General features: G+C 36.0%; 1 protein-coding gene across 3 annotated transcripts; it reads left to right on the top strand.

The window, feature by feature from the left end:
* The first annotated feature begins 359 nt into the window (after positions 1-359).
* Positions 360-11,280, top strand: LOC135849737 (seipin-like). Of its 3 annotated transcripts, none has more exons than XM_065370288.1 (7): positions 362-790; positions 872-1,017; positions 2,902-3,113; positions 3,205-3,418; positions 3,554-3,634; positions 3,705-3,793; positions 9,351-11,280. In XM_065370288.1, exons 1-6 carry the CDS (start codon positions 540-542, stop codon positions 3,788-3,790), a joined length of 990 nt encoding a protein of 329 aa, XP_065226360.1. In that variant the 5' UTR covers positions 362-539; the 3' UTR covers positions 3,791-3,793; positions 9,351-11,280. The 3 variants fall into 3 exon arrangements, with proteins under 3 accessions (XP_065226362.1, XP_065226360.1, XP_065226361.1); XM_065370289.1 differs by having other exon boundaries at positions 363-790; positions 2,911-3,113; XM_065370290.1 differs by lacking the exons at positions 3,705-3,793; positions 9,351-11,280 and having other exon boundaries at positions 360-790; positions 3,510-3,634.
* Positions 11,281-11,946: the final 666 nt, after the last annotated feature.

Raw genomic sequence — 11,946 nt, forward strand, 5'->3', positions numbered from 1 at the left:
TAAGTTTTTCTCATTTCAGTTCTAGTTTCAGTTTTAGTTTCAGTTTCTCCATTTCAGTTCAAGTTTTTAACCAGTTTCAGTTTTAGTTTCAGTTTCAGTTTTCCATCACTGGAAAGCTCTCGAAAATCAGTGTTTCGAGAGGTATAAAAACGACATTTTTGTGTAATGATTTATTCATAAAAATTTTATTTTGCTTCAAAATTTTAGAATTTAAATGATAATTTTTTTTTTGGAAAATTTAAAATTGAAAAAAGAAAAGCAAATTCGAACGTAGAACGCGGAGTGGCTGAACTCTAGCGGTGAAATCGAAAAGGCATGAAAAGGTGAACAACAAACCTCTGATACATGATAATAATTTTATTATCACACTGATAACGATGAATGTTAAAAAATAAAGTAAATCTATAATCGGAACCAATTGTAACATTTATTCTTGCATTTTGTGCTTGTATTCTGTTCGCGTTCTCACCAAAGTTCATTCAAAATGTTTGTTTTTTCGGGTTTTTCGGTTTAATTCGCGATTGGTAAGATACGTTATAATGAATTTCTTAATAAATCCCATCATGAGCTTACTAAAAGCTCCCAGTGCCATGATTTCGAATCGAGTGGCGAATGTGAAGCTCAAAGTGAATCAAGGCGTCGATAATGCCTTCGAGCATGCCTTCAGAGGAGGCATGTTTTCCTTGATAATGCTGACACTGGTATGGATATCGGTATTTATTTACGTCGTTTTTTATTACGCCTATGTGCCAGCTCCATCGTACATGAGACCAGTACATTTACAAGTCGAGTTAGTACTGTGAAATTTGTAGTCACATAGTGTATTAAAACGTACGTAAATGTGCTTTAATTATGCTGTTAATTGCTTTAGACCCTGTGAAGATCTCACTAAAGAGTGTACTTATCCTTCCGCTCATGTTCGGTTAACTCGGCGGCAGCAATTGCTTATGATGGGTCAGCCGTATAAATTTTATGTACACCTCGAGATGCCGGAATCGCCGATCAACAAGCAGCTTGGTAAATTCAGGGTTGTTGCGATTCGAATCGCGTAAAGAATCGCTAATAGAACCGCAGAGCCGCGGATCCGAACCTCGGCTCTTTCGCGGTTCTCTTATCAAGAGAATCGCAAAACACAATTTTGCGGCTCTCTGCAATTGCGGTTCCCAAATTTTTAAGATTTAGCGGAATAGATGTAAAATTTTCAAGTTGATTTCTTCAATTTTTCCCTACTTCTTATAAAAAGTACTGTGAAATTTTTTTGTGTTGCTTACAAGGGAACCTCTTGAGGTGTCCGCCTCCGATTTGAACGGGACCGCGATTTTTGAAAAGAGCCTGTTCTAAAACTCCCAAATCCAAACTTTCAGTTTCAGCTGCTCAAGTTCATTTTTCGACTTTTGGCGAATTTTTGAAAATCCAAAATCGACTATTTAGGTGATTTATGCTTTTTTTTAAAAAGTACGTACTTGATCAGTAAAAATGTTCAAAATAAATTTTAAAACTGATATTGACCCCCCCCCCAATCCAAAATTCGCCATTTCCAGCCATTCTGGAGCCTCCAGCACTATTTTTCAATTTCTCCAGAATTTTTAATTTGCTTCAGAAGGCGTGAATATGAAGTTGGGCAGCTAAAAATTGAGTTGTAAGTTATGCTCGACCTCTTTAACGAGTTTATCCACATTTGAGGCGATTCTGGAGGGGCACCTCAAGAGTGGTTTTTTGACCAGCTTTTTTCATAATAGGTAAAAATATCCAAAAATTAAAGGGAGGCCCTAGAAAGGCTGGAAATGTCGAAATTCGCTTTCCTGTGGATAATTAATGACGAAATACAGCGATTCGCGCACATTTCAAAAATTTTCTCACAAACGAGAAATTTTTGACTTTTGGATATTTTTATTTTGGAAAAAAAAAAACTGGTCTAAAAACCACTCTTGAGGTGTCCCTTTCCAGAATCGGCTCAAATGTGAATTAATTCGTTAAACAGTTCGAGTAAAACACACAACTCGATTTTTAGCTGTCCAACTTCATGTTCACGTCTTCTGGAGCAGATTCAAAATTCTGGAGAAATTGAAAAATCGCGCTGGAGTCTCCAGAATGATTGGAAATGGCGAAATTCGCCCTTGTGGGGTTAGTTCATGATGAAGTACTGCGATTCGCGCAAATTTCAAAAATATTCTCGCAAACCGGAAATTTTTGATTTTTGAATATTTTTATTTTGGAAAAAAGCTGGTCAGAAAACCACTCTTCAGGTTTCCTCTCCAGAATCGGCTCAAATGCGAATAAATTCGTTAAACTGTTGGCGTATAACACACAACTCGATTTTTAGCTGCCCAACTTCATATTCACGCCTTCTGGAGCAAATTCAAAATTCTGGAGAAATTGAAAAAATAGTGCTGGAGGCTCCAGAATGGCTGGAAATGGCGAATTTTGGATGGGGGGGGGGGGGTCAATATCAGTTTTAAAACTTATTTTGAACATTTTTACTGATCAAGTACTTCCTTTTTTTTTAAAAAGCATAAATCACCAAAATAGTCAATTTTGGATTTTCAAAAATTCGCCAAAAATCGAAAAATGAACTTGGGCAGCTGAAAATTTGGATTTGGGGGTTTTAGAACATGCTCTTTCCAAAAATCGCGGTCCCGTTCAAATCGGTGGCGGACACCTCAAGAGGTTCCCTTGTTACCTCAATTTTGTTCTTTTTTAAAATTTGAAAAGATGAAAAATGGGAACCGCAAATGAGAACCGAGAGAAGAACCGCGGTTTCTATGCATAAGGAACCGCAAACAAGTGATTCTATTATAAAAATCATAGAATCGCACTTTTGAGAACCGCGATTCTTTTAGCCTGAGAATATTGAACTTGATACGAATATGGTATATTATCGAGTTATATAATTTCATAAAGATTCGACAGGTATGTTTATGGTTTGCATCCAGTTGACGGATCGAAAAGGTTTTTTAACGTCGCAAGCATGTCGCTCCAATATGCTTCATTACGAAAGTGACTTACTCAACCAAGTAAAAGTAATATTGCTCTCGCCCTTTTACGTGTTCGGTGCAAAAGAGGAAAAGCAGACGTTAGTTTTTGAATTGTTCTCCGATTTCGAAGAAGATCAGGTATTGACTATTGATATAATGAACATATCGATTCATTAAATTCGTATCGTACATACTGATTCTAACACTATTTATGTGTGTTTTTATTTAGAATCATCCCGTTACCGATGTCTACGTCGAAGTACAAGCTCGTAACATTGAAATATATTACGCTTCGTTGCTAATAAACGCTCATCTGTCTGGAATGCGTTACTTCATGTACCACTGGCCGGTCACTTCTTCTATTTTGGGAATTTCATTCAATCTATGCATCGTTTTCTTCACAACGACGTTGTCGTTTTATAATCGTTTCTTCGTCGATACAGGTGAGATTTATCTAATTTATGATAGAATGGGACTAACTTTTCGTTCGCGTACATGTCTAATGCTTTGGGTTAATCGCTACTTTCTTCGCAGCTAACATTCGACCAGATTAACTTAACATGTTTCGTTTGCTGCAGCCGCTGTCAAAGCTGTTCGTGCGTTATCTAAGAAGTTCGAGGATAAAAAAGACCGTTTTGATGATATGTTTTCCAAGCCAGGTAATGATTCGAATATTTGATTTTAATAATTACTAAACGTGTCTCGAATTAATCATTCTTCTTAAATTAGATTCGAGCGGAGTAAGTGAGCCGAAGTCCGAAGAACGGCGAGATAAAGACGGAACGGACGAGTCATCGGAATATTATCTGGATTAAAAGGTTAGTGCATTCGTTCGTATTCTTAAACCTCAACATTGCGTTATCATTGAACTTGAACGCTTCTAATTTCATTTTCATTTGTACGTGGGGTTCCGGGTTCTTGAATGAAAAATCAAATTTTATTCTTGTTTTGAGATATCGTTTTTCATCTGAACGAGTATGATCTTTTAGTCCAAGAGCTATACCACTGCGATTGGGCCGAAATAACTGAAAGCTGGGGATGGTCTCAAAAGTTAGTATACATACCCCTATTTTGAAAGCACTTGGTCTGCCGATCCGCAGCTGCTGCTTTAAAGCTCAGTGAAAGCTCGAAAGTTCAAAATTTTTCTGAACTTTCACCTGAGAAAACTGATGGCTGAAATTGGTGCCTAATTATGGCATTTTTCGCGCTGAATCCGAATACATCGGTCTGCCGACCCATAAGTGCCGCCAAACCCCCGCCAGACTGGGTCAAAAGGGGAGCAAATTTGGCAAATTTCATGTTTTTGGGCTAAATTCTCATAAAAAGCTACAAAATCGGGTTAAAAATTATTTGCAAGCAGCTTAACGGAATGCTCTATGGCTAAGATGATTTTTAGGCACCGAAATTTTTCAAAATTTTCATTTTTTGGGGGGTGGGGCGTGAGGGGAGTATTAATGAATTCAGCAAATATGGCCTTGTGATATATCAAAATATATGTTTTTTGGGTCGTAGAATTCAATTATGGCAATATTTTTCACATTGGAGGAAAATACGGTCAAAAAACATATATTTTGATGCATCACAAGGCCATATTTGCTGAATTCATTAATACTCCCCTCACGCCCCACCCCCCAAAAAATGAAAATTTTGAAAAATTTCGGTGCCTAAAAATCATCTTAGCCATAGAGCATTCCGTTAAGCTGCTTGCAAATAATTTTTAACCCGATTTTGTAGCTTTTTATGAGAATTTAGCCCAAAAACATGAAATTTGCCAAATTTGCTCCCCTTTTGACCCAGTCTGGCGGGGGTTTGGCGGCACTTATGGGTCGGCAGACCGATATATTCGGATTCAGCGCGAAAAATGCCATAATTAGGCACCAATTTTAGCCATCAATTTTCTCAGGTGAAAGTTCAGAAAAATTTTGAACTTTCGAGCTTTCACTGAGCTTTAAAGCAGCAGCTGCGGATCGGCAGACCAAGTGCTTTCAAAATAGGGGTATGTATACTAACTTTTGAGACCATCCCCAGCTTTCAGTTATTTCGGCCCAATCGCAGTGGTATAGCTCTTGGACTATTTCATTTGAGGAGCTGAGAATCAAAACTCACATTTGCCACCATAAACAATTTTGAGAAAAACGCGAAAAACTGAGTTAGTAGTGTTGCCAGTTGAAAAAACTTATAATACCAAAATGAATCATTAGATAGCGCTACTAGAACACGATTCCCTGTGTTGACTGATTTTCACCTAGCTCCCTTCTGCTTTAATATCCAGACAAAGAATGGCAAATGTGAGTTTTGACTCCAAGATTTGCAATCAAATTTTTTTTCACTGTTTTAATTACGACGATAGGGAAAAGTTTGATAACAAGCTGAATTTTGGTACACGGGGGTTTTTTGATACGCTGAACACGAATTTGGGGTGTCCAGGTGAATCCGGTGTACGCTTCCCCCTTTTTTGTGGACCTTAAGCCCCCAAATTTGTTTTTTTGCGTTTAAGTCCGAAAATATGCAATTTTATGCAAGATTTATGTTTTTTGGGTCGCAGAATACGAATTTGACAATATTTTTTTTGTAGAAGTGGGGGATGAGGGGGTTAGGGGGGCGAGAAATTCAAAATTCGACTATAATGATGTGTGATATGTCGAAATGTATGTTTTTGAGGGTGTAGATCACGGATTTGACAATATTTTTTTTCGTAGGGGTCAATGGTGGGGGCTCACAGTGGGCTGTGAGCACCCTCAAAACGCCTGAAATTCAAAAACTTACAATGAATCCTAAAAAAATGGTACAGTGATACCTTCCCTTATGTTTTTGGGGTCGCAGAATACGAATTTGACAATATTTTTTTTGTAGGGGTGGGGGATGCGGGGGTGAGGGGGGTGGAAACTTCAAAATTTGACAATATTGATGTGTGATATGTCGAAATGTATGTTTTTGAGGGTGTAGATCACGAATCTGACAATATTTTTTTCGTAGGGGTGAATGGTGGGGGGTGATGGGGGTAAAAACGGTGAAAATTCAAAATTCGACTATAATGATGTGTGATATGTCGAAATGTATGTTTTCGAGGTTGTAGATCACGAATTTTTCAATATTTTTTTCGTAGGGGGGAATAGTGGGGGATGAAGGGGGTGAAAAATTCAAAATTTGACAATAATGAAGTGTGATATGTCTAAATGTATGTTTTTGAGGGTGTAGATCACGAATCTGACAATATTTTTTTCGTATGGGCGAATGGTGTGGGGTGAAGGGGGTACAAACGGTAAAAAATTCAAAATTTAACTACAATGATGTGTGATATGTCAAAATGTACGTTTTCTAAGGTGTAGAAGAGGTGAAGGGTGGGGGATGAAGAATTTTCTGTTGGGAAGCCGTTAAAGTCCCAGTAAGAGAAAATTTGTAACATTTTAACGAAATTCACCAAGATTTTTCACTATAATCGACTGTGGAGGTCGCCGGAGCACTTTGGAGCAAAAATGGCAATTAACATCTTGAAATACACTATCTTAAGTATTACCAGCCACTGGAATTTCCCGTGCATCTACGTGCAAAAATTTTTTCTATTCCAATTTATGCAACAGAGTGGGCAAAAAACGGTATTTTAACATAAATTATGCCTCTATAATTACTTTATAAAAACTAAAATTGAGTAAATTGATGAAAAGTACTTACTTTCAGTTGAATTATTCATACTTGGTACATTTCGACATATCACACATCATTATAGTCAAATTTTGAATTTTTCACCGTTTTTACCCCCTTCACTCTCCACCATTCACCCCTACGAAAAAAATATTGTCAGAATCGTGATCTACACCCTCAAAAACATACATTTCGACATATCACACATCAATATTGTCAAATTTTGAAGTTTCCACCCCCCTCACCCCCTCATCCCCCACCCCTACAAAAAAATATTGTCAAATTCGTATTCTGCGACCCCAAAAACATAAGGGAGGATATCACTGTACCATTGTTTTAGGATTCATTGTAAGTTTTTGAATTTCAGGCGTTTTGAGGGTGCTCACAGCCCACTGTGGGGCTGAGGGGTGAAAATGGTTAAAAATTCAAAATTTGACTATAATGATGTGTGACATGTCGAATTGTATGTTTTCGTGGTTGTAGATCACGAATTTGACAATATTTTTTTCGTAAGGGTTGATGGTGGGGGATGAAGGTGGTGAAAAATTCAAAATTTGACCATAATGATGTGTGATATGTCGAAATGTATGTTTTTGAGGGTGTAGATCACGAATTTGACAATATTTTTTTCGTAGGGGTGAATTGTGGGGGATGAAGGGGGTGAAAACGGTGAAAAATTCAAAATTTTACCATAATGATGTGTGATATGTCAAAATGTATGTTTTTGAAGGTGTAGAAAAGGTGAAGGGTGGGGGATGGAGAATTTTCTATTGGAGAGCCGTCAAAGTCCCTGGAAGAAAAAATTTGTAACATTTAAACAAAATTCACAATGATTTTTCACTATAATTGACTGTTGTCGTCGCCGGGGCATTCGGGGGCAAAAATGGCAAATCACATCTTGAAATACACTATCTGAAGTACTAGCCCCTGGGATTTCCCGTGCATCTACGTGCAAAAATTTGTTCTATTCCTATTTATGTAGCAGAATAGGCAAAACACGGAGTTTTAACGTAAATTAAACCTCTATAATGACTTTATAACAAACTAAAATCGAGTAAATTGATGAAAATTACTCACTTTCAGTTGAATTATTCATACTTGGTACATTTCGACATATTACACATCATTATAGTCAAATTTTTAATAGTTCACCGTTTTCACCCCCTTCATCCCCCACAATTCACCCCTACGAAAAAAATATTGTCAAATTCGTGATCTACACACTCAAAAACATACATTTCGACATATCACACATCATTATGGTAAATTTTGACTTTTTCACCCCCTGCATCCCCCACCATCAACCCTTACGAAAAAAATATTGTCAAATTCGTGATCTACAACCACGAAAACATACATTTCGACATGTCTAACATCATTATAGTCAAATTTTGAATTTTTAACCATTTTCACCCCTCAGCCCCCACCATTGACCCCTACAAAAAAAAATATTGTCAAATTCGTGATCTACACCCTCAAAAACATACATTTCGACATATCACACATCATTATGGTCAAATTTTGAATTTTTCACCCCCTGCATCCCCCACCATCAACCCTTACGAAAAAAATATTGTCAAATTCGTGATCTACAACCACGAAAACATACATTTCGACATGTCACACATCATTATAGTCAAATTTTGAATTTGTAACCATTTTCACCCCTCAGCCCCCACCATTGACCCCTACAAAAAAAATATTGTCAAATTCGTGATCTACAACCACGAAAACATACATTTCGACATGTCACACATCATTATAGTCAAATTTTGAATTTTTAACCATTTTCACCCCTCAGCCCCCACCATTGACCCCTACGAAAAAAAATATTGTCAAATTCGTGATCTACACCCTCAAAAACATACATTTCGACATATCACACATCATTATAGTCGAATTTTGAATTTCTCGCCCCCCTAACCCCCTCATCCCCCACCCCTACAAAAAAAATATTGTCAAATTCGTATTCTGCGACCCAAAAAACATAAATCTTGCATAAAATTGCATATTTTCGGACTTAAACGCAAAAAAACAAATTTGGAGGCTTAAGGTCCACAAAAAAGGGGGAAGCGTACACCGGATTCACCTGGACACCCCAAATTCGTGTTCAGCGTATCAAAAAACCCCCGTGTACCAAAATTCAGCTTGTTATCAAACTTTTCCCTATGGAATTTTGCAAACAAAATGTGAGTATTGGCAAATGTGAGTTTTGATTCTAACCCTTGGTTTTGAAGGTGAATTTCACACCAAAATGACTTTGATCCAAAAAAACCGAATATGTCACATTATAGAGTGTAAAACGGTATATCCAAATCTGCCATAAAACGGTATTTTTTTTTTTTGGCAAATGTGAGTTTTGATTCTCAGCTCCTCATTTGTATGTTGGAGAAAATGCCTTGACTTATTAGAGAATAGAGAGTATTCGTTTTTTGTTTAAATGAGTGATATGCTTTCATCAGTGAACTCTAATGCGAGTTCTTATGTAATGATTTATCGCTTCTCACCGATTTCGTGATTCTATTTTTCATCGGTATAGAAGATAGAGCGAGAGGATTTTTTCGAAGGGGATGAAATTGCAGCTAATGCTAATGGTGTGATGGAAGATGGAACCCTAAAAAATTTATTTTTTTTGTATTCATCATGATTCATCGCTTCATTATTTTTAATTCAATATTTATATATTTTTACACTTCAGTTTTATTCATTTTTATTTATTTATTTTTTTTACAGACCTGTGTAATTAAAAAACCATTCGACTTCATGTTTTTTTCATCAACGGGGATTTGTATGATTTTATGTGGTCAGCGTTTCAAACGCGGTATTTCTTCGTTCTACTAAAAATCAACAATACTTTTACGCTGAATGCCAGCCGTGTTGATAAACTTTAAGATGTATTATTTTTATCATCCTCGAAGGGTACGGGTTGGTTTTTAAAAAAGGGGGAGGGGGGTGCACTTATTTAAAAAAATCAATGGATTTTCATGTGTGAACGTAAAGCGTAAGCTTATTTTTCTCGACTTTTATTTGGTGGAATTTGGAGATTAAAGGAGGCAGTCGACTCACATTTCTGGTTGGGTACTTATGTTTCTATGTTGAATTTAAGTTTGAATTGAGAGCTATATTTTTACGAATGTTATCTTAGTAGATCTAAGATGTACTTATACATATCATTGATCATAGGGAAAGTCCCACTTGGGAATTTCACACATACACTGTTCAAAAATCGAAACTTCCTAATCTTTTTCCATCATCAAACAAAAAATTCTCATTTTATTTCAACAAAGTTTAAAATAATTCAAAAAATTATCTCCTCCAATATAATGACCACAACAATCTTTGATAATATCACAGTTTTGGTTTAAAGCTGAGTAAGTGGTCTTCAGTGGAAACCAAACGACTCATTTGAACATTCACTTTTCTTCTCTTTCAATAATTTTTCAAATAACGAGTAGAAAAGAGGAAATTATTTGAGCTCTCTATATTATCTCTTGATGGGTTGATGCCCCTAAAGTTTCAATTCTCAACTGCCCCTTACACTGTAAGATGTACTTAATACTTATACATATTTAGATAACTTCTTTCATACTTCCTATAGATAGGAAGATTTATGGTTACTAATTGCCTCCATGCGATACTTACTTATCGTTCATTTTTTCTTCACTAGATTTGGAGAAAGGGTAGAATGAAAATTGTGCAAATACAAATACTTGTCCCTGTTTAACACATCAACTCCGATTCAGCTGATATTTGGCTCATTGAGAGAGCATGACATTCATACCTCAGAACCAAATTTTGAACCGCTAAAGTTAATTTTCAGAGTTTTGGCGAATTTTTAAAAATAGTTGAAATAATCTATTGATACTTGATATTCAGATGAAAATAAAATGATTGGTGTTTATACATAAGTCGATTCCTCGAATTGATTGCTACCATTTTCGAACCGATTTAGAGCCTCCAGCATAAATTGAATTGTCGCTGTCGATTTTGAATTGATCCAGAAGGCGTTGTATCGATTATCTTCGACAACTGAAAATTCAAGTATTTATGAAGTTCGACATTTCAAATCTGTCATACATGATTGAATTTTCAGTTGTCGAAGTTGATTGCAACGTTTCTTTGAGCAATTCAAAATTATTGGAGAGAAGTCAACTTTCACTGAAAGCTCCAAATAAACCCAAAAATGGTGACAATCGATTAGAGTGAGGGGGGCGACTTCAGTGTATAATTCAATTTTTTGATTTTCTTCTCCATTACTCTTTTTTCTTAAAAAAATTTGAATGAATTCATCAACTAATTCTCCATTTCTGCTTTTTTCAAAAATTCGCCAAGAATCTAATAATCAACTTTGGTGGCTCAAAATTAAAATCTAAGATATGAGCAACATGTTCTCTCATGAGCCGAATTTCAACTCTAGCAAAGTTGTCAAGTTTTAAAAATTTTCTTGTGAGCAATTAAGCAATTTATTTTGGGATTTATATTGAATTGTGATTTTTAAATATTTCACTTATGAAATAGATACCAGTTACCTACCCAGTTATTTATAATTTTCACTTTGTTGCACCATGAAGGCATGAACTGGCATTCCTCTATACTTATTTTTAGAACACTTACCTATTTTTCTTTTGTTTTGTATTGTTGAATTAAATGTTATCGTTTTTTTCTCAGTGTGTGATTATAACACTTAAGCTATCTGGAGAATTCACAAAAAAATGCCTTAAGATTCATCGGTCATTAAAAATACATCAGAGTGTATTTCATCGAGATTGTTGAAATTCGTCTTTTTTTACCTTTGTTGGTTGCAAAAAGGGGAGACTTTTTTCAAACCATTCATTGGGCTAACCCTTCCTTTGATTTTCCATTATGTAAGATATTTTTGAAAAAATATCATTTGAGGAAAATTTTTATTGGAATCTGATTCATTGCGGAAGCAATACCTAATCGTGTGCATCATTGTACAAAAATTACTTACTATGTTATTTCATAAACGCTTCCGATATAAAAATGTAAATTATCGAGCGTGAATCAGTAATTTTTAGCTGGTCAAATTACCTTCTATTCAAAGACTGATGCAAAGGGACGAGAAAATACACAATTGTTTTCCACGCGACGGAATCCGTTTGTATCGTCGAGAGATATTCGAACAAACGGTTTAACCCTTAAAGACCCAGGCTAATCCTGAGATGTTGTGTGAAAATGCTTTCAATTTCCTGAATTAGATCATCACAAGCATCACTTTAACCCACAGTTTGCCCCCCAGCCCCTTAAAGCCGTCTCGTAAAAGCCGTACCGATTTATTTAATTTTCCTTGAAAACCGAGAAAGCAAAA

This window comes from Planococcus citri, chromosome 1 (assembly GCF_950023065.1).
Source record: "Planococcus citri chromosome 1, ihPlaCitr1.1, whole genome shotgun sequence".
Classification (NCBI taxonomy): domain Eukaryota; kingdom Metazoa; phylum Arthropoda; class Insecta; order Hemiptera; family Pseudococcidae; genus Planococcus; species Planococcus citri.

Excerpts from the sequence above, each read along its gene's own strand:
- LOC135849737 (XM_065370288.1), top strand. The coding sequence starts at position 540 with ATGAATTTCTTAATAAATCCCATCATGAGCTTACTAAAAGCTCCCAGT. Across the intron at positions 791-871 it reads CCAGTACATTTACAAGTCGA|ACCCTGTGAAGATCTCACTA; the intron begins GTTAGTACTGTG and ends TAATTGCTTTAG. Across the intron at positions 1,018-2,901 it reads GCCGATCAACAAGCAGCTTG|ATTCGACAGGTATGTTTATG; the intron begins GTAAATTCAGGG and ends AATTTCATAAAG.